Source organism: Otolemur garnettii, unplaced genomic scaffold, assembly GCF_000181295.1.
Source record: "Otolemur garnettii isolate 467f Iridium unplaced genomic scaffold, OtoGar3 scaffold00004, whole genome shotgun sequence".
NCBI lineage: Eukaryota > Metazoa > Chordata > Mammalia > Primates > Galagidae > Otolemur > Otolemur garnettii.
In genome coordinates, this window is record NW_003852399.1 from 7,250,790 (window position 1) to 7,273,565 (window position 22,776).

General features: G+C 39.4%; 2 protein-coding genes across 2 annotated transcripts in view; one reads left to right on the plus strand and one right to left on the minus strand.

The window, feature by feature from the left end:
- The window catches only part of TBC1D31 (TBC1 domain family member 31), a 96,757-nt gene extending 87,838 nt beyond the window's left edge, over positions 1-8,919 (minus strand). Inside the window, exon 1 of the mRNA XM_023518133.1 lies at positions 8,567-8,919. Within this exon, the coding sequence (XP_023373901.1) occupies positions 8,567-8,919 (353 nt within the window). The remainder of the gene's footprint in view (positions 1-8,566) is intronic.
- DERL1 (derlin 1) overlaps positions 8,715-22,776 on the plus strand; it is a 28,221-nt gene continuing 14,159 nt past the window's right edge. Inside the window, exons 1-2 of the mRNA XM_003782372.3 lie at positions 8,715-9,152; positions 19,330-19,441. Coding sequence (XP_003782420.1) covers positions 9,000-9,152; positions 19,330-19,441 — 265 coding nt within the window. The 5' untranslated portion in view covers positions 8,715-8,999. The remainder of the gene's footprint in view (positions 9,153-19,329; positions 19,442-22,776) is intronic.

Below are 22,776 nucleotides of genomic sequence, written 5' to 3' on the forward strand. Positions count from 1 at the left end.
TTAAAAAAAGAGTACAAAAATATATTTACTGTGCTTTGAATGTCTTTCGAAAACAGTTTAATTAATGATCTTTAAAAATTTTCGTGGCACACCTAAGATCCTCTCGTGGCACAACAGAGTGCTGTGGCACACCAGCGCAGAACCACTGCTCTATCTCCAAATGAGGTCACGTTCGCAAGTGCCTGATGTGAGAACTTTAACATATCTTTTTGGGAAATGCAGTCCAACCCACAACAGGATTGTTTAGGGTTATCACAAGGACTAGGGCACAGAGATGGCATTTAGGGCAGGGACAAGGGTGCTGCGCAGACGTTCTACCACGCGTAAGACAATCCCACACCCTTTTTGCAAGATCCCAAGATATTCCTGTAAGTGAAAGCCCTGTGTGTAACATCAGGACCTGGAACTAACTCTATTTTATGTAAAACATAAAGCATATTTACTAGGATTTAACACGCACTTAATTTTCCTGAAACAGCCACTATTTGAAAAAAAATTATAATTTCTTGCTCTTTTTCATGTTGTGTGTATATCCTTATTTTCTCTTCTTTCTCATATGAAAGTAGCGTATCATATGTTATTTTTTTTTAGTCCTGGAAATAATATCTGTGTTTATAGAAAACTTTCTTCTTCTTTGTTTATAGCTGCATACTACACTAATGTGTGAATATGTTATAAAGTATTCAACCAATCCCCTATGTGTGAGCACTTAAGATTCTTTCTGTATGTTGCAACATCAGATAACCTTGTATCTTATTTTTTGTATAATATTTTATACTGCTTCTAGTTTATCTTCAAAGGCAAATTACTAAAATTGACACTGTCAGGTTAAAGTATAAATGTATATATTATTTCCATTGTTATAAATTTCCTAATGTACCATTTTTTGCCAATCTGGGGAGAAATAGTATTTCTGCATGGTTTTAATGTGTATTTCTCTCTCTCTCTCTCTTTTTTTTTCTTTTTGAGGCACAGTCTCACTTTGTCACCCTGGGTAGAGTGATGTGGCATCAAGTTCCCAACAACCTCAAACTCTTGGGCTCAAGCAATTCTCTTGCCTCAGCCTCGCAAGTAGCTGGGACTATAGGCACCTGCCACAACACAGGTTAATTTGCATTTCTCTTGTTATGAGAAAAGTTAAGTATCTTTCAGGACATTTTAGAGTAATTTAAAATACTTTCTGTGAATTATCTGTGTATTCTATTTTTCTATTGAGTGTTTGGAGTTTTCCCCCCTCTTTTTAAAACAAATCCTTTATAGATTTGGGGATATTAGCCTTTTATCTGTGCTATATCTTGAAAATATTTTCTCCCACTTTGACATTTACTTCTGATGATGTGATTTTTTTCTTTTGTCTTATATTTTATTTTTACATAGTTGAATCTGCATTTTTCTTTTTCTTTTGTCTTATATTTTATTTTTACATAGTTGAATCTGCATTTGATCTCCTTAGAATTTTGATGCACTGTATTATTTGGAACTTTCCCGAGAATTGTCTGTCATTTTAGGTGATCATGTAACCAACGCCAGTTTATGAGGCTGGCAGTGTTGGAGTCATGAATCCAATACATGGATATCTGTCTACCTTTATAGCTCTTTACTCACTGTGACTCTACTTATAACTGCAAGCACCAGACTATTTCATCATGTCTGCTGATGTAGTTGTGCCTGAGCATTAACACATTAAAATATATATTATAGTATAAATTAATTCCCTTTTATTTCTCATTTATAGAACACATAATTAGGAAATTGTGTTTATGCTTTTCACTTTGGGTTTGCAAGTATTTGTTTTAAAAAGAGGGCATTTGGGGGTGGTGCCCATAGTTCAGTGGGTAGGATACTGGCCACATACTCCAAGGCTGGCAGGTTGGAACCCAGGCCAGGCCAGCTAAAACAACAATGACAACTGCAACAACAACAACAACAAAAAGTAGCCGGGCATTGTGGTGGGCACCTGTAGTCCCAGCTACTTGGGAGGCTGAGGTCAGAGAATCACTTAAGCCCAAGAGTTTGAGGTTGCTGAGAGCTGTGATGCCACAGCACTGTACTCAGGGCGACAGTTTGAGACTCCATCTCAAGAAAAGACAAGAAAAAAAAACTCTAAAAAAAAGGAGGGGGTGGCCCCTGTGGCTCAAAGGAGTAGGGCGCTAGCCCCATATACAGGAGGTGGTAGGTTCAAACCAAGCCCTGGCCTAAAACTGCAAAAACTAAACAAAACAGAACAAAACGCATTTTTTCAGGCATTTGGTCTGAAAGCATTGAGCATCATTCCTCTGGGAAAAGTGTATGCCAGGCTAAGAGTGTGGCAATGCTTGAGTTATATTGGCTTGTCCAATACAGGCAACTTTTTGAGGCTAGAGCAGAGTGATGAAGGGAAAAGTGGGAGGAATGAGTCTCAGAAGTACTAAGAAGTACTCAGAAGTACTCAGAACTACTAAGTGGGAGGAATGAGTCTCAGAAGTACTAAGAAGTACTCAGAAGTACTCAGAACTACTAAGGCACAGGGCCTTGTAGATCGTGGTAATGACTATCCATCACACTTCCCATGAGATCTAGAATAAAACTCAGTAGTGCTTTGGGCAAGGCAGTGGCAGGGTCTTATTTAGGCTCCCTGTGATAATAGAAGAGCACAGTAGAAGCAGGAAGATCAATTAGAAGTTGACTGCTGGAGTCCAGGCACTATATTATAGCAGGTAGGGCCAAGGGTAGCCCAGGGGAGATGTCTGGGAGTGGCTGGACTGGGGATACATTGTGGAGATGGGAGGCCAGGGGCTAGTCTTCCAGAGTGCTAGGATTATAGGTGGGAGCCACTGCATCTCCCAGCCTTATTGTTATTCGTATTATTTTGATTTGTAGAAGTGTTAATTTAGATAAGTTGTATATTAAAGGAATTATTTTCTCTTTTCTCTGTGAAACACAGAGTGCCCCTCATGTACCAATCTCTGGTGTTAGTTACTAGAATAAAGCTAGTGCTTATGAGATGCTGTGGAGTTTTTATTAAAGAGCCTTTTCATTTGTCACCACACAAAGAAGAGTGGTTAGAATACAGGTTCTAGAGTCGAACAAACCTCCATTTGAATCACAATTTGCGCGTTATGTGACCTTGGCTAAGTTAGTTCACCCGTTTTTCAGTTAGCATGATGATAGTACCTATCTACAGGGAGGTGGGAATATCAAGTGAGGGGATGTATGTAAAGTACATCCCCAGAGCTTGGTAAGCAGCAGGGTCTCAAAACAAACTGAGATGCAGGCTGTAATACTATTATCATTTTACCATTGGGATGAGCTGTGTAAGAGGTTAATGACTTGTCTGTGCTCACATGATCAGCAAAATGGAGAGGAAGGACTGGGATCCAGAGTGATTACAATGTGACAAAGGCTGACTTTTAGTACATACACACACACACACACACACACGCACATATACACCACACACAGGCACACACCACACACAGGCATCAGAATAACAAGTGAGAAATGCCTTATATGTTATCTACAACCCCCTTTTCCTCTCAGGCTGGTGTGTCAAAATTTGAAAAAAAAAAAAAAAGTCCCAGGCTTTTAGCTAAAAATACAGGACAGGACTGGTTTTGCTGGGCGTGACAGTGGTAAGTTATTAGTCTTGCCACAGCATTGTCATCTGCAAAATGGGACTAATGAAACTGCCTACTAGTTAACAGGATTGATTCCACATTGGCAATGTGCTTCGAATATCTTGAAGAAAGGTGCTGGTGATGTGGCAAGCATCCCACAGGGATGGTGCTCCTCTGTGACTGTTGTGACAGCAAAACTGGAGTCCACAGCCCACGGTCAGCGGCTCTTGGCAGCGCAGTTCCAAGCTTCACTGGAGGCAATGCTGTGCTCTTGGTTGTTGGTCTCGCTCCAATTTTTTGAAGATTTTTTTTTTTTAGAGAAACAATAGGAAATATATTCTAGTTGTAGGAGGAAAGATAGAGCTCAGGCCATCTTTTTCTTTACTTCTCCATCTTTCTGACATAAAACTCATTCCTTCTGAGCAAAGTTCCTTATAGTTTTAAAATTAATTTTTAAATACATAGTACATGTACATGGAATAACATTTAAAAGGTATAAATAGACATGCAATAAAACATCACCCTTCCCACTCCTGCACCATTTCAAGCAAATATTATATATGTATTTGTGTGTGTGATTTCTGTACAAAGTAATGGTGTAATGGCATACTTGCATGTACTATGCACATTGTACTTTAACTCTTTTTTTCTTAGTTTTATATGGTAGAGATCATTCCATTTTAGGGTATATAAAGTCATATTCTAATAAAGGTTGCATAGTATTTACAAAGGATAAACTATAGTTTAAACAGTTTGTTGTAGGTAGTATTCAGCTATTTCCAATCTTGCCATTTAAAAAAAATACAGCAATCTACAATTCTTCATTTTTGAAAATACCTTCTACATTTGAAAATATGTCTGTCTAAAGCTTAAATTCCTAGAAGTTCATTTAATATTGCCAAATTGCTTGCTGTAGAGGCTGTACCAATGTATATTCTCATCAATAATTCGTGGGAGTGCCTATAGCTCCATATTTTTGGCCCCGCATCTTCACATTTTTTCCTAGAATTCAGCCTAGTATTATTTCCTTGCATGTTTTTTCATGGTGGCTTGTATTGATGGCAGTAACACGGGAACTTCCTTACAAGTTAACTAATTAAATTCTAAAGCAAACTATCTGGGGAGACGGGGTAGTCCTCTACTTAAGTTATCTAATATCATCTTTGTGTTTATTGGAATAGCTTATTGCAATATATAGTGATTTTATGAAAAGAAAGAGAAAAATTCATCTAATCTAATGGTTTGCATATCACTCCTCAGAATCACATGGGAGGGGAATGGAGGGTTTTAAAAAAATTTATATTTATTTATTTATATATTTTGAGATATGGTCTTACTCTGTTACCCTGGATAGTATGCTATGCTATCATAGCTCACAGCAACCTCAAATTGTAGGCTGGGTGCGGTACTTCACACCTGTAATCCTAGCACTTTGGGAGGCCGAGGAGGGTGGATTGGATTGCTGGAGCTCAGGAGTTCGAGACCAGCTTAAGCAAGAGTGGGACCCCACTACTTCTTTTCTTTAGTGAGACTGGAAAAAAAAAGAAAATAGAAATACTGGCCAGGTGTTGGAGTGGGTGCCTATAGTCCCAGCTACCCAGGAGGCTGAGGAAGGAGGGTTAATTGAGCCCAAGAGTTTGAGGTTGCTGTGAGCTCTGATGATGCCATGGCACTCTGTCCAGGGTGACAGAGTGAGAAGACTATGCTTCAAAAGAAAAAAGCAACTTAAAACTGTTAAGCTCAAGCAATTCTCTTGCCTCAGCCTCCTGAGTAGCTTGGACAACAGGTACCCTCCACAACGCCTGGCTACTTTTTCTATTTTTAAATTTTTTTCAGTAGACAAGGGGGTCTTGTTCCCTCAGCCTCCTGGAGTGTTAGGATTACAGGTATGAGCCACTGTACATGGCCAGAGGTTTTTTTTTTTTAAATGGAGATTTTAGGACCACTCTAGACTTATAAAACTTGAACTCTCAGCTGGGTGCAGTGGCTCACGCCTATAATCCTGGCAGTCTGGGAGGCCAAGGTGGGTGGATTGCCTGAGCTCACAGGTTCTAGACCAGCCTGAGCAAGGGTGAGACCCTGTCTCTAAAAATAGTCAGGCATTGTGGCAGGTGCCGGTAGACCCAGCTACTTGGGACGGCTGAGGCAAGGGAACCGCTTGAGTACAACAGTTTGAGGTTGTACTGTGATGCCAGGGCACTCTACCAAGGGTGACAAAACAAACAAACAAACAAACAAACAATTTGAACTCTCCAAGAGATGGGCCGAGTTCTCATTGGTGATCTTTATACTTACTATCATTTGGAAACAACTGTCCTTAGGCTAGAACAATTTACAGAAAGACAAATACTATTACTAATTTACTTTTAAAAATTAAAAAGTAATCCATTTTTATTGTAAAACATTTTTAAAAGACAGCTAAGCAAAAAGAGAGACTAGTAGTAACATTGATAACTGCTGGATATAAATTTACCTCATTTATATCCCCACAACAATCCTATGAGTTGAATACCATCATTACCATCCTCTCTCATATTTTACAGATAAAGAAACTGAAGGAAAGAAAGTTTACATAATTTTTACAACACGATGTTGTCAATAATCGGTGTTGCCACTATTTAAACTTTTGTGTTTCTAAAGCCTGAAGTTGAATTTCAGAGCATTCAATCTGTGAATTCTAGAATACAAACACTGGGTGTATGTTGTTTGTGCTCTTTTTTTTGAGACAGGATCTTGCTCTCATTCTGTTGCCCAGGTTGGAGTGCAGTAGTGTATCTCATAGCTCACTGTATCCTTGAACTCCTACTCAAGTGATCCTCCTACCTCAGCCTCCCCAGTAGCTGGGACTACAGGTGTGCACCACCCAGTTAATTTTCTTAATTTTTAGTGATGAGAGTATTGATAAATTGCCTAGGCTAGTGTTGAACTCCTGGCCTCAATGTTTTCCTACTTCAGCGTCCTACAGTGCTGAGATTGTAGGTGTGAGCCAATGCACTGGGTGTGTTGGCCCATGAATAGGGTTCTTGTCTTTTTCCTATGTATATGTACTTATGAATCCATCAGACAAACTTCCCTTAGCCTTCAACCCCTTTTTCCTCTTATTATACCTTCAGTAGAATGAGTAATGGATACAAATAAATGGTGGCATTTACTTGTGGATTATAGGTGTGGTGGCTCACACCTATAATCCTCATACTTTGGGAGGCTCAAGTGAGAGGATGACTTGAGGCCAGGAGTTTGAGATCCCATCTCTTCCAAAAAAAAAAAAAAAAGTTAGCTGCACATGGTGGTGTGCACCTGTAGTCCCAGATATGCTGGGAGGCTGAGGTAGGAGGATCTCTTGAGCACAGGAATTTGAGGCTGCAGGGAACTGAGACCTGGCTACTGCACTCCAGCCTGGATGACAGAGTAAGACCCTGTCTCTAATGGGTGATGAAGAAGATGTAGAGAAGGAACCTCAGGCAATATCTGCAAATACTATGTTATTTATACAACTTTTTTGTATCAAAATTGTCTTTTTGTATGATTGTATCAATTTATATTCTTACCAGTTGTATGTGAGTGAAGAGTTTCTTCATTATTCCCTACTTCTGATATCCATTAGGTCCCCAAATGTTGCATATTCTCATTAGATTGTGGAATATTTAGTGCCTTTTTATTTAGCAAAAATTGCTTTTATTAACTGACATCCATACATAGTGCAAATTTTCTCTAGAATGTTGGAGACTTTGCTGTTTACAAGTGTATCAGTGTGAATAGAACATAACCATTCTTGCCTGGAGGATCTGAGCCATGCAGGTCACACTGACACAGGATTTTCAACCCAGTTACAAAGCTTTAGATAAGGAGTTTTCAGACCCAATAGTTCACGTTCATCTTAACTTTGAGGTTTCCAAGGAAGGGGCACCCTGAGTTTACTTCTAAGTTCACGTCAAGTTTGCTGTTAACCTGAGGCTACACACAGCTCTGCTTTGCTTTGAGCCTATCAAAATACTGCTTCTTTTAATTTTTACCCAAATCCTCCTTTTTCCAATAATCCAGTGATGACACTTTTGTTTGGTGATGGGTCCAGGCTCCTCTGAGGTGCAGCAAATTAATAAATCTAACTTTGTGCACTACAGGTTTGTTCCTGGTGTTTTTTACCAGATGGCTGTATCAATCCTAAACTGCAGGCCCTAAATCTGAAAACAAAAGGAAAGTTTTACTCAGTATCTTTCTACAGATTCTTTTTAAAACAAGATGGATTCCTATTTGCTAATTATTAAGTCCTGCCTGATGCTAATCGTCGAGATCATTTTTGCTTTCAGTTCTAACAACATTGCAAGCTAGTCAGAGCAGGCTGTTTTCTCTGCATGGAAAATTATTTCCCCGGATTGTTTTCTGGCTGGTTCGGTTCAAACATCACGTCGTTAGAGAAGTCCTACCTGGCCATCTCTCCTCACACTGCTCCACCCAATCACCCTACCTCATCATCCCATTTTATCTTCCTTATGTATTTATTTATTTACTTAAGACAGAGTCTCACTATGTTACCCAAGAGGGCCGTGGCGTCACAGCTCAAGCAACCTTAAACTCTTGGATTTAAGCGATTCTCTTGCCTTAGCCTCCCAAGTAGCTGGGGCTACAGGCTCCCGCCACAACACCTGGCTATATTTTTGTTGTAGTTGTCATTGTTGTTTGGCAGGCCCAGCCGGGTTCGAACCCGCCAGCTTCGGTGTATGTGGCCGGCGCCCTAGCCGCTAAGCTACAGGCGCCGAGCCTATCTTCCTTATTCTCTGTAATTATCTTATTCCATTATTTATTATTTGTCTATCCTCAAGGAGACATAAGTTCCAGAAAAGAAGATAGCACGACTGCGCTGACAGCTGTGGCACTTCTTGGTGCCCAGAACCCTGCCTGACGATCCTTCGCCGAACATATTCATAAATGGGAAACTACCCGCATCATTCTCCTCCTTCCCCTTTAAGTACCCTCTAACTGGATCCACCCGCGTGACAACGCCGGCGAGAGCGGCCTCGCTATTGGCTAGAGCATTTGCTGTTGCTGCTAGCAACCACTGTTTCCCACCAGTCGTGTCATCGCTCCGCTTGACTCCGCCCCCCAAGACAGTCCGGTCGGTCCCGCCCCCAGGACGCCCCGCCCCGATCCGCGGTGAAATTGGCGCTGGCCCTTTAAGTGGGGATACTTCTACTCCCCGGCCGCCGGAAGGGGAAGTTTGCGCCTCAGAACGCTGCCTCGCTAGTCCGAATTCGGTGGCGCCACGTCCGCCGGTCTCCGCCTTCTGCACCGCGGCTTCGGCGGCTTCCGCCTCAACAACTTCCATTCGCGGGGCTGGCCGCGTTGTGTGGGGGCCGGCACTGAGAGTCGGGCAGCCGGGCGCATCCTGGCGACTGAGAGGCGAAGATGTCGGACATCGGGGACTGGTTCAGGAGCATCCCGGCCATCACACGCTATTGGTTTGCCGCCACCGTCGCTGTGCCCTTGGTCGGCAAACTCGGCCTTATCAGCCCGGCCTACCTCTTTCTCTGGCCCGAAGCCTTCCTTTATCGCTTCCAGGTACTGACCAGTGGCGGCGGCAGCGGAGACTACAGCCCCAGGCGGCCCCGCGGCGGCGGAGCGTAGGCCGGCATGCTGCGGGCGCGCGGAGCCTGGTGGGATTTGTAGTGCGCCGGGCGCTGGCGGTTTAGGGCGGGTCCGGTGGGCCAGTGTAGGCCGGGGGTCTGGAGCGAGGGCTCTGAATGGCTGAAGACTGGGGTTTGGCCTGGCGGGAAGGGACTGCCTTCGCTTGTGTATTGAGATTATGCTTCCCGCTCTCCGTACTTTAATGATTGTTCTCAGTCTCTTGAGCGCCTGCAATTATCAGCCTGGTCCTTCTGGAGCTGTGCTCACTGACTTCCTTGTCACCCACGTGGTTGGCCTGTGGGTGTCAACTTGACCAACTTCGAACTGAGTTCTTTTTATGTTAATGAGGGTTTGTTTTCTCCTTCTGTATGAGTGATGACTTAAGGTCATAGATAGGAAGAATGAGAGTATATATCTGCGTTTCCCTCAGGCCTTAATTTAGTATCTGGCATGTAGTAGTTTGTACGTGTAAAGGAATGGGTAAAGGGTAAATTGCTGCAGAAACAGAAGGCCTTATTTTCTTAAGCATGAAGGAAACAGTCCAGAGTGACATTTCTGGCAAGAGAATGTTAGTTTTCTGGAGATTATCTTTATTCACGAATCTTAATTTAAAACTTTAATCACTGGTGGGTCAGATACCAAGATTTGACATTAATTTGCACACAGGACTTGGCTTGTGGATAACACTCTCTTGTTTCTCCTCACCTCACTGGGTATTATTTCTTAGTTTCCTTTACTAGTTCCTTTTGTTCCTGACCTTTAAATGTTAGGATGTGCCCCAGAGATCAGTTATAGGACCTTTTCTCCCTGGCCCTAGGTGATCTCTTTCGACCTCAGGGCTTCAAATGCTTAGAATAAACTGAAGACTCTGAAATACAAATATAAATATTTTTCATCCAAATCTGTATCTAATATTTCAGGATTTTATATCTAGTGGTTACTTGAGATCACTTCTTGAATGACAAATAGTCATCTTCAATTTAATGTACTCAAAACCAAATCCCTTTTCCGTGATTGCCCTAAGAGTAATAGCAACTCCAGTACTGGAGGATTTCATGTTGTCATCATTGAGTTCTTTCTTTCTCACTCCACAATCTTAGCAAATCCTGGTTGACTCTACTTTATACATACCTGGAACATAATAATCCCTTCTCTTTCTCCATTGGAAGCCATTATCATTTCAACCTTGTTCCTTTTAATCTTCACTCTAGACAGCTAGAGTGATCCTTTTAAAACAAATCAAATCCTGTCCTCTGTTCAGAATCACAGATATTTTGTTAACTCTAATAAAATCCAAGTCCTTTCAGTGGGTGTGCAAGATCCCTAACTGCCTCTCTGACTTCATCTCCTATTGTTCTCCACCTTGTATGTTATACTCAACTGTGAGATCCTTGCTGTTACTTCAGTGCCTAAATGAATCCTTCCTTGGCCTTTGTACATACTGTTTCTAGGCCTGAGGAAGATAATCATGGCTCACTTACTTCCTTACATCTTTCAGGACTCTGCCTAGATGCTATCTTATTGGCAAGCCCTTTTCTGACGGTCCTACATGAAATAGTGCCTCCTTCACTTAACTCCCTTATCTTTTTTCTTGGTACAAATCACCTGTTGGTATTTGTTAGTTTGCTTTCCCCTCAGAGAATAAGACTCCGTGAGAGTCAAAGATCTTGTCTTGTTTACTATTGTCTTTGTTACCTAGAATATTGCCTGGCCTGTAGTAGGTGCTTATATTGGCTGAATGGTGGGAAATGATTAGTCCCTTACTATGTGCTGGGCACTGAAGGGCTACAGTAATGAATAGAACAGAAAAGACTTCATCTCCCATGAGGAACATAGAGAGGTATGTGATAGAGAGTGACTTAGGGGTGTAATATTTAATAGGATGTTCCAGAAAGACCTCAGAGAAGAGACATTTGAAGAAATCTGAATGGTGAGGAGCCAGCTGGCTTTGAGTAGATCTGGTTCTGGAGACAACCTTCCAAGAAGAAGGAATAGTAAACGAACGACTCAGAGGTTGGAACTAGGAGCAGAAATACTGGGTAGCTAGAACAGAATCAGCTGTTCTGAGGATTGGTGGATGAGGGAGGGCAGGGAGACCGCCAGGGATGAGTGTAATAAAGGGAAGATGGAAAGGTAGGTTGAGACTTAATCATACAGGCTCATACCAAGGGGTTTTGAACTTTATTTTGATGGCACTGTGAAGCCTTTGGAGCCTTTTGAACAAAGGACTGACAGATTGCCTGTTGTGGAGTGGATTTGGTGTGCATGTGTGAGGAGTGGAGGGAAGAAGCAATGGGATCAGAGAGGTGAATCCAGTTAGGTAAAAGAGATGGTGGTTTGGATCAGGGTGGCTGTGAAGATAGAGAAAAGTGGACAGATCCCGCAGTTGAATTGGATAGGATCACAGCTGATGAAGGGTGAATGGGTGAAGCATATGGGATTCAATATCACTATTTTCACTGGAGCAGCTGTGTGGTGGCGAAGCCCTTTACTGAGATTGGAAGTGTTTAGAGAGCTCAGGTTTGGGGTTATGGATGAAGAGTTATGTTTTGGCCATGTTAAGTCTTGAGATGCTTTTTAGGTATCCAAGTGAAGTTAAATAGACAATTGGATATAAGGATATAATTCTGGAGTGCAGTCAGACTGTATACTGTTCTCTGTTTACTTTAGTAAATATTTGTTGACTGAATGAACACAGTGTGCTTTCTTCCTCAGAGCTAGTTGGGTAATGTGTGTGCATGGGAGGGGGCAATCGTTGCATATTATTTTGTGAGAAGGACCTGGTTAAAACTGACTTGTTGGCCCGTTTTGCAGAATCTCACTGGTGTAGTCAGATTAGTAGAAGTAGTAATATAAAAAAGCTTTTCTTATAGACTTCAGGTGTACAATGATAAAAGTGGTGAACTGATTAGAGTCATTATTCATGTTACAGCTTACACAAATTTCCCCCATCTCCTTTGCATTGTTTCTTCTGGGCTTATTATCCTCAGACTGGGGGAAACTGCTGGCAGTAGGTAGGATAGTGCACTGACTCCCCGGGTATGGAAAGACCGACAGCTGTACCTTGTCTCTCCTTCCTGTTACTACAGATGGACTCTTGCCTTTTCTTGACAAGTTAAACTTTCATACCCTTCTGGGGGGACTCTTTTTGCAAATGGAGCAGTCCAGGAAACACTGCATGTAAGAATCTGCCGTGTAAGGATAGTGTGAGGTGTGCTTTAGCAGAGTTTCTCCTCTTTAGAAGCTGGATCTTAACAACTTAAAAAAAATTGGAGGATCATTGATCCGTGTGCACATGTTGGAAGGGACAAGGTATTTTTCCTGCTGATCCACAGGTTTCCTCAGTGTTCAGTCCTCTGTGTTCTGTTGGTTTGGAGCTCCAAAGTTTAAAATGTTATTTCTTTAGTTGGACAGGTCGAAACAGGTGTGTGTTAAGACACATTACAGTGTTTGTTGTTCATGACATCGCCCTATTCTGAGTCTCTCAGACCTACCAGTTCATAAGGATGAAAATTGTCTTCATATTGGTTTCTCATTAACTACAAGAGAGGTGGCAGTTTCCTGCTGCCCTAGTGTTACTCTGAGATTCTATCTCCCAGATACAATACTGCCTGCGTGGCAGTATTTCTTCATCTCTTTGGACAAAATTACATCACCCTCTTAAATCTGTGTTCTGCTTCCCTGTGTTATCTCATTCAACTCCCACAATTATTCTGAGATAAGTGTTACCCCCATTTATGTAGATAGTTTCAGTTTCTATTTTAGTTGTGTCAAAGAGAGTTTAAAGCTGTCTTCTTTAACTACTTTGCATAATATCTACCAAAAGAAAAAAAAGTTAGTGTTTAGCAACACATCTTTTGAGGATGATTTCTTGTAAATCAGCCATAGCAAATTATTTTTCCTTTTCTGTTAGAGTAGGAAAACTATAAGATTTCAAGTAATTCATGGTCTGAAGGCCTGGCTCAGCCCTCACTAGTCGGGTGCCCTTCTGTAAGCTGTTTATTATCCTATCTGAACCTCAAATTCTTTACCTAAAAATGGGGATATGAATTATTTTTCAGGTCATGTGAAAAAAATAACAACTAAGATAACATAATACAATTTAAAAAGAGAGGGACAGGATCTTGCTTTGTTGCTTAGGCTAGGTTTGAACTTCTAGGCTCAAGTGATCTTCCTGCTTCGGCTTCCCAAAGTGTGGAGATTAAAGGCACGAGCTACTGCACCAAGTCATTTTCTCTAATTTGATTCCAGGAATCAGACATGACACCAACCAAATCTGTAATTTAGCCTGGTACTTATATTTGCCAAGCTTTTGCTTATATTATCACATTTAACACCGTGACAGTAACCCTAGCAGATTAATTTAAGAGTGTACAGGCAGTCCCCAAGTTATAAACATCCGATTTGCATGCAATCATGCGTACTAATAGGGGCTATTACTGTAAGCCCTCAAGTATAAATATTGGACTGACATCCAACTTGTACTTATGAACAGAGGCTGTTACACGTAATAGGTAAATGTACTCGTTCCATCTTACAAATTGATTTTAAGAACAAATGTACAGAACCTATCTCGTTTGTAACCTGGGGACTGCCTGTATTAGGCAAGGGAGACATTTCACACATAATAGGAAGGTAATAAACTTGGTCTTTGTGGCAAATGTTTTGGTACACACAGTTTAAAATATTTCCTTAGTAGTCCTGTCCACATGAGACACTTCTGCTGTAGTTTGTGGGTAAGGCTGCCCATTAGACTATGGCTTTGTTTTTTAGCTTTTTATTGAGTTGCAGTATACGAGGAGGAATATGTATACATTATAAATTTAAAACTTGCTGAGTTTTCTGAAACTCAGTTCACATATATAACCAGCATCCAGATCAAGAAACAATATTATCAATATCCCCAAAGCCCTCCTGCTCCCTTCTGGTAACTCCTCTTTTAACTTTTTTTTTTTTTTTTTTTTGTTTTTGGCCAGGGCTAGGTTTGAACCTGCCACCTCTGGCATATGGGGCCGGCATCCTACTCCTTTGAGCCACAGGTGCCACCCCTCTTTTAACTTTTAATACTGGAGATGGTTTCTGCCAGTTTTTGTACTTTATATAAATGAAATTATACAATGTGTATTCTTGTGTCTAGCCTCTTTCAGCAACATTAATTTTGAGAGTCACCTATATTGTTGCATGTGGTTATAGATTGCTCATCCTCATTATTCTGTTGAGTGATATACCATAGTTTAAAGGGCCTTTTAGGTGGTTTCCAGTTTGGGCTATTATGAATAGTGCTACTGTGAACTATCTGTCTCTTGTAAAAGATGGAATGACTTTCAGTTTTTACAATGAATGGGAGGGGTCTTTTCTTGCCTACTCAGTGTGTACCTCCTTATCCTTCCTGCCTAAAAAAGGCCACAGTTTGCTAACCATTTGTCACACAGGTACTTAGCATCTTTCAGGTGACCAAGATACATTTTCTTAACTCCAAATCAGCTGATCCTTATTGTTAAAGAAAAAGCTTTCCTCTTCATTTCCAAAAAAAAAACCCCACTAGACTCTGGATGGCATTGTAATTAGTTCAGCAGCAGATTGTTAGGGAGATTCTAGTTACAGGATAGCTGCAACCCACACTCCCAAGTTGTTGGACTAGTAACTAAGGAACAATGTCTTATGTCTTTCTGAAGGGTTTATATGCCAGAGAACACTTGGGCTACTTTACTTGTTCTTGTTAAATGAGGAACTCGAGGAGGATTACCTAACTTCTGATTAGGGTCCAGCTTTCCTTCTAAAAAAACTGGGATTGTTATGGGGTCTGGCCTTGGGATTGCTGTAGAATTGAAATGAAATGCTCCTAAACAGGTCCTCTTGGCAAGTGTGTGACTTGCAGTCCTCAGTCTGTGAGTGGATCTTGGGCTCTTTGTTGGCTGCTTTGGGCTTTCCAGGGTTGGGTTAAAAATGTGCCTTTCTGTCCCTGGCCCTGAAAATGAAGCCACTTTCCTATTTAAATATCAGTTAAAAGAAAGAAGAAGATTTAAATTGGATACCTTCAATGGGGATTTCAGAAATACAGTAGAACCTCCATAGTTGACCACCTCCTTAACTTGACCTAATTTTCTTAGACCAGACATGCACCACATGTACATATCAGTATAGTAGGCCTAGTTCCTTATGTTGAACCTCTGTATGTTGACCAGTTTGTTACAGTACTTGGATGGTCAACTTACAGAGGTTGTGCTGTGTATTACATTATATCCTCCTAAAGAGATGAACCATTTTCTGATGTTTTCAAGTTATAATTATAAAGAAATGCAAAAATAATAATAAGAATTTTAGATCAACATAAACTAGTAACTCAAGGGTAAGCTTAATGAACAGGGGAAGAAGTGAGGTATTTTGACAGGCACTGATTTCCAAAGAACAGGTGCACACAGTGGCTAAAAATAGTGTTGTGTCATCAGCCTTAGAGAAAATGTAGTCAGAAAAAAACCAAGGTTTCTTTTCTAAATTCAGGCCTTGAGTAAGTTATAGGAATGTGGGGGTAGTTTAAAGGTGAATTTGTGAAAACCAGGTCAGCAGGGCAACTCCTGAATGATTATAGTAATAACATACTCCCCCCCACATATATGTATTTTTTACAAAGCACCTTTTAAATCTACTTTCTTAATTCCACTCTTTTACAAACCCTATAAGATAAAGAAGGCAAAAGTCACTGGACAAATGTCATTAGATAGAGGACCAGGCTTATATCTCCTTGCTTTTAGCCTTTATTCCAGTGTGTTTCCCAAGCAAGGAGAATGAATTCATAGGTTTACTCTCAGTTCATTTCCAGATGATACAAATATAGTAGTACTGAAAATTTTACTAATTGTAATTGTACTTTTTCCTACTAATGTCACTTGTGAATAGTATCGCAAACTCTGGAGTCAGACTTAAGCTGAATAGCATGCTTATTTATTGGTTTTTAAAAAATTCTTTTTAATTATTTTTGTATTTTTTGAGACAAGGTCTTGCTCTGTTGTCTGGGGTAGAGTGCAGTGGCATCATCATAGCTCACTGTGATCTCAAACTCTTGGGTCAAGTTATCCTTCTGCCTCAGTCTCCTGAGTAGTTGAGAGTACAGGCACAGACCTCACTGTATCTGGCCAACTTTTCTATTCTTTGTAGAGATGGGACTCTTGTTCTTGGTCAGGCTGGCCTCAAACTCCTGGCCTCAAGCTGTCCTTCTGCCTCAGCCTCCCAAAGTGCATTACAGGTGTGGGCAATCAGTAGCTTTTTTGTTGTTTTTGTTTGTTCTTTAAACGATTCACTAGGTAGGGTGACTGTTAGTTTATCATTTCCCTTTTTAGAGGCTCAGAAATGGGAATAGATAAGCAAAAATTTAAATTCAGCTCTTCTCAGATTATCTCCAGTGCTCTTGTCTTTAGACTATACTGTTTTTATGATAAAGTTGTAAATAAATCAAAATGATTTTTAACTTGTTTTATTTGTTTAAATACAAAGTCCTTAGAAAGTCACTTTTTGGTTATGCATGGTTTTCCTCCATGGGGAATTAAGATTTGATGATTGCATTCTTATACTTAGAGCTGACAAGTTACATTCTCCATATGGCTGGCCCCTATGCCTGATGTCCTCCATTCCAGCCACACCTGAATTGTTGGGATTACCCATTCACTTGTGCTCTTGTACTTCTTTGGGTCTTTGTATCCAGTGTCTGGACTTTTCCTCCCTTGTGTCAATTCTTGCTCCACTTGACCACTTTCTCCATTACTGTGAACTCCTAATGCAAGATCCATGTCTTTTTTTGTTTGGTACAAGATAGTATGCAGGAGGACACATAACTAACTGTTTAGCCAAAAGCCAGCAGTCTGCTGACATTTCTGGAAGCCTAGGAAGGTCATCTACTTTAACTGTTATTATTTAGTGTTGTACTGGGGGTACTTGCCAGTGGATTAGAAAAGAATGAAATAAGATAAAAAAAATTTATTTACATATAGGGTTGTATGCTCGGAAAGCCCCAGAGGCTCAATATTCAAATATTATAAATAGTAAAAGACACTCAGCTTTGGTGGTTGGGTATAAAAAGGTAGAAGAAGATAGTTCTATAGAAAACTGTAAAAGCTGTGAAAGACTTCTTGGCTGGGAATTATATCAATATCATATTGATATCATAAAGATGTTGGTGCTAATTCATTTAGAAAAATAAAATATTGAGACTAGCCAAGAAAATTGTGATAATCATGGAAAAAAGGGGGGAGGAAGCTTATTTAACTATTGAACTTTATCTGGTACTAAAATATACTGTAATAGTAGAAATGAAAATAATTTGGTATTTGAATAGGGATCAGTTCCAAACAGAATAGTCCAAAAATAGATCTTAACATAAAAGAGAATATTTGATGAAAGTAACTTTTCAAGTAATTGGAAAAAAGGTGAGTTACTCTGTAAATGGGATTGGGAAAACTGAGTGATGACCTAGAACAAAAAGTTGGATCTCTTCCTCATTCCTTAGATGAACCATGAAAGTACTACACTAAAAATGTGAACTTTTTATATTCTTAGAATGAAAATATTTTAAAAAATTTATTGGTATGTGATGGATACATTTGGCTACATTTAATTAAACTTATGCATGTCAAATTATGGTAAAAATACCATGAAACTAATGACAGCATAAAATGTTTGTAACAATTGAGAAAGAGAAATTTCATAATGTATAAAGAAATGTAAATCTACTAGAAAGATGAATAAATGAAATACTAAAGTTTTTTAAATGTAAAAAGGGGCTTGATTTTTCTCATAAGATACATAAAACTTAATTTTTAGATGGGTGAATATAAAATACACTAAGTGGTGAAGGTAGGGAGAGCAGACAGACATCTACTTAAAACAATTTTTTTTTAAGTTTTTAAGAAATTGTTATTTTTTTAGAGACATGGTCTTGCTCTGCTGCCCAGACTTCAATGCCAGCCTGATGATAGCTCACTATAAACCTTGAACCCCTGGATTCAAGTGATCCCCCTATCTCAGCCTCCCTAGTAGTTGGGACTGTTGAGTTGCCTGCCTTTATGCATGGCTCATTTTTTTATTTTTCATGGAGACAGAATCTTACTGTATTGCCAAGGCTGCTCTTGAACTCCTAGCCTCAAGCAACCCTCCTAGCTCAGCCTCCCAAAGTGCTGTGATTATAGACCTGAGCTACTATATCCACCTTATCTACTTTTTAGGAGGAAGTATAAATTGATGAAACATTTTTGTAGGCATTTAGCAGTATTTACCAAAATAAATGCGTGTGTCTGTTGGTCTGGCACATTGATTGGCAGGAATTTATCCTGTATATATCCAGGTATAAAGAGGATATGCAGTATATTTATTGTGACATCATAACAGTGTAAAGGAAGTTTGGACAGTCACATAAAAAGAATATCTCGAAGCCAGTAAAAGTATTTTGTTGAGGAAATGAACCAAGGTATCCTGTGCTATGCAAGATAGGATGAAGAAGGATGGATAATAGTAACACATACTATTCTTGAAATAAATGAAGGAACTGATCAATTTTTGCTGGAAAGAACTGGGAAACTCAGGGTCAAGAGCAAGGCTTACTTAATAACTTTACCCCTCTGTATTTTTTGTTTTTTTGGGTAATGCTTTTTAAGTCATGTACCCATATTATCTGTTTAGTGCATTGGTTTGAATTAAAAAGACCCTGTTTTACTTCTGCCTTTTAAATATGACATTTTTGAACAAGGTTTATCATCTTAGAATATTTTTTCCTGAGTAGAGGCATTACTGTTCTATTAGAAATTAAGTGTTTGTAATTCATTTTTTTATATGGGTATAATTATATGCCTAATCCCAGTAAAGGCTAATCATATACTTCTATAGTATTGATTTTTCCAACTTGTTTAATAGTATTTATTGCTTATATTGTGCTAGCATTTTATTCCATTGAGTGGCAAATTGGTATGGACTTTTCTCAGTTTTCTTGGATTCTATTGGTGGTAATGTTGTAGCTCTCATTGAGGAGAATGCTTTGCGGGGGTTAATTTTGTTTAGTTAAAGGAAGAAAGTTATCCAGGCTTAGAGAAACTAACTGCCTTTTTTTTTTTTTGGATCTGGACAGATTTGGAGGCCAATCACTGCCACCTTTTATTTCCCTGTGGGTCCAGGAACTGGATTTCTATATTTGGTCAATTTATATTTCTTGTATCAGTATTCTACACGACTTGAAACAGGTATGTGATCCACGGTTATTTTAAGTATTGTTTCTAATTTGTTAATCCATATATGTACTTCCTTGGAGGAATTTGGAAGGCCATTAGCATTATATATAGAAATGGCATAATGATAAATGCTCAGTGACTGTGGCAGGCACTTAGATAATTTAGTTTTTAATCTTCACAGCATCCTGAGATGTAAGTAGCAGTGTCATCATTTTATAGGTGAAAGAAATAGCAGGTCAGAAGTTTATAAGTCTTGCTTGTCTCCTTCTGGCAGAGCTGTGTGCCTCCTCCCATATTTTGACTATCTTACTCTCTTTTGAAAAGGTTGGCTGACTTCAGAGACATCATAAACCTGCTGACTGTTAGCTCAGGATAGAAAATCCTAAACCACCCCTAAATCTAAGTCAGTGCTCATAGGTTTGAGAATTGTGAGTCGGTCTCATAACTGCAGAGTAATTGTAGATGGACATGTGGTGTTAAATATAATTTTTCCTTAAATTGGCATTTGGTATTATGTACTTTTTAAAAAGAAAGAAATAAATTGTATTGATAACAAGTACAAGGTCATAGACTATTACTATGGAGACTATTACTATTAATATCCCATTCTGTGAGTTTTAACAGAGGATAAGTAGGAGATTCAAGGAAGGGAAATGGGCCTGGTACAGTGGCTCATGGCTATAATCCTAGCACTCTGAAAGGCTGAGGTTGGAGGATCACTTGAGGTCAAAAGTTGAAGACCAGCCTAAGCAACAGCAAGACCCTTGTCTCTACTAAAATAGAAAAAATTAGCCAAGTGTAGTGGCTCAGGTCTGTAGTCTCACTACACATAAGGTGACTGGGTCCCTTGAGCCCAGCAGTGTGAGGTTATAGTGAGCTAAAATCATGCCATTGCACTCTAGCAGGGATGACAGAGCAAGATTCTGTTTCTAAAAAAAAAATAAAAGTGAAGTTACTTGGTGGAGCTGAAACTGACAACTAGGTCTCTTACTGCCATATGAAAGGTTTGATCCTTAAATCTACCAGAATATTTAATTTTCATTCTTCCTATTCCAATTGGACCTGATTGTGATGCCAACTTGCTTTGCATTTTATTCTTCTGATAGAATTTGAGGATTTTAATTTTTTTATATCAATCATAAACTCTAGACTAAGTGTAGATGATCCATGATCAGTTATTTAAAATTTTAATTTGGAAAATTTTCAGACATACACAGAGAGAAAGGTCATTGAACCCTTATTTTTTTCTTTTTTATTGAAATCAAATTCACTTACATAAAATTCACCATTTTAACCATTTTAAAGTATAAAAGTCAGTGATATTTAGTATATTCACAGTGTTATGCAATCATCACCATGATCTAATTCCAGAACATTTTTTTTTATAGCTTAATATATTTCACCTAGAAAATAGAAAACATAAGAAAGGAAATGTTCAACTTTTAAAAATCACAATGAATTTTTAAATTCTTGCATGTTTGACTGTAAACACCTAGATGTTATTCTCTATTTTTTTTTTTTTTAATTGTTGAGGGTTCATTGAGGGTACAAGAAACCAGGTTACACTGATTGCATTTGTTAGGCAAAGTCCCTCTTACAATCATGTCTTGCCCTCAAAAGGTGTGGTACACACCAAGACCCCACCCGCCTCCCTCCTTCCCTCTCTGTGTTCTTCCTTTTTCCACCCCTCCCTCTTTCTTTGTCTTTCTGCTCTCCCTTGTCCCCACCCACTCCGTGTCATTAATTGTCATTAATTGTCCACGTATCAAAATTGAGTATATAGGATTCATGCTTCTCCATTCTTGTGATGCTTTACTAAGAATAATGTGTTCCACTTCCATCCATGTTAATAACAAAGGCTGTAAATTCTCCATTTTTTTAAATGGCTGAATAGTTCCATGGTGTACATATACCACAGCTTGTTAATCCATTCCTGGGTTGGTGGGCATTTAGGCTCTTTCTACATTTTGGCGATTGTAAATTGAGCTGCAATAAACAGTCTAGTGCAAGTGTCCTTATGATAAATGGATTTTTTTCCTTCTGGGTAGATGCCCAGTAATGGGATTGAAGGATCAAATGGGAGATCTAGCTTGAGTTCTTTGAGGTTTCTCCATACTTCCTTCCAAAAAGGTTGTATTAGTTTGCAGTCCCACCAGCAGTGTAAAAGTGTTCCCTTCTCTCCACAGCCATGCCAGCATCTGCAGTTCTGAGATTTTGTGATGTGGGCCATTCTCGCTGGTTTAGATGGTATCTCAGGGTGGTTTTGATTTGCATTTCTCTAATAATTAGGGATGATGAACATTTTTTATATGTTTGTTAGTCATTTGTCTGTCTTCTTTAGAGAAGGTTCTATTCATCTCTCTTGCTCATTGATACATGGGATTGTTGGCTTTTTTCATGTGGATTAATTTGAGTTCTCTGTAGATCCTAGTTATCAAGCTTTTGTCTGATTCAATATATGGAAATATCCTTTCCCATTGTGTAGGTTGTCTATTTGCTTTGGTTGTTGTCTCCTTAGCTGTACAGAAGATTTTCAGTTTAATTAAGTCCCATTTATTTTTGTTGTTGCAATTGCCACGGCTGTGCTCTTCTTCATGAATTCTTTCCCCAGGCCATTATCTTCCAGTGTTTTTCTTATGCGTTCTTTGAGAATTTTTATTGTTTCATGTTTTAAACGTAAGTCCTTTATCCATCTTGAATCAATTTTTGTGAGTGGAGAAAGGTGTGGGTCCAGTTTCAGTCTTTTACATGTGGACATCCAGTTCTCCCAGCACCATTTATTGAATAGGGCATCTTTCCCCCAAGGTATGTTCTTGTTTGGTTTATCAAAGATTAGGTGGTTGTGAGATGTTAGTTTCATTTCCTGGTTTTCTATTTGATTTCAAATGTCTATGTCTCGATTTTTGTGCCAGTACCATGCTATCTTGACCACTATGGCTTTTTATCACTCCCCAGAAAACCCAAAGGAGCCACTCTGCATCCCTTCCTTCCCCTCCTCCCAGCCTCTGGCAACCATTAATCTACTTTCTGTGTGTATGGATTTGTCCTTTTGTGACTTCTTTTACTTAGCATAGTGTTTTCAAAGTTCACTAATGTCATAGTATGTGTCAGTATGAAGTCCTAGTCTTGTAACCAGTCTGGTTTTATCTGTGACCATGGCTGCCCCCCGCCCATACCTGCTTATTTAAAACAAAATTCCATACATGATATCTTTTCATCCATAAATATTTCAGTATTTATTTCTGAAATATAAGGACTTAAATAATTTTAATACTGTTATTAAACTTAAATTGTAATAATTCTCTGACCTTGTTTTACAAAACATTCTCTTTTCTCGTTTATTTAAG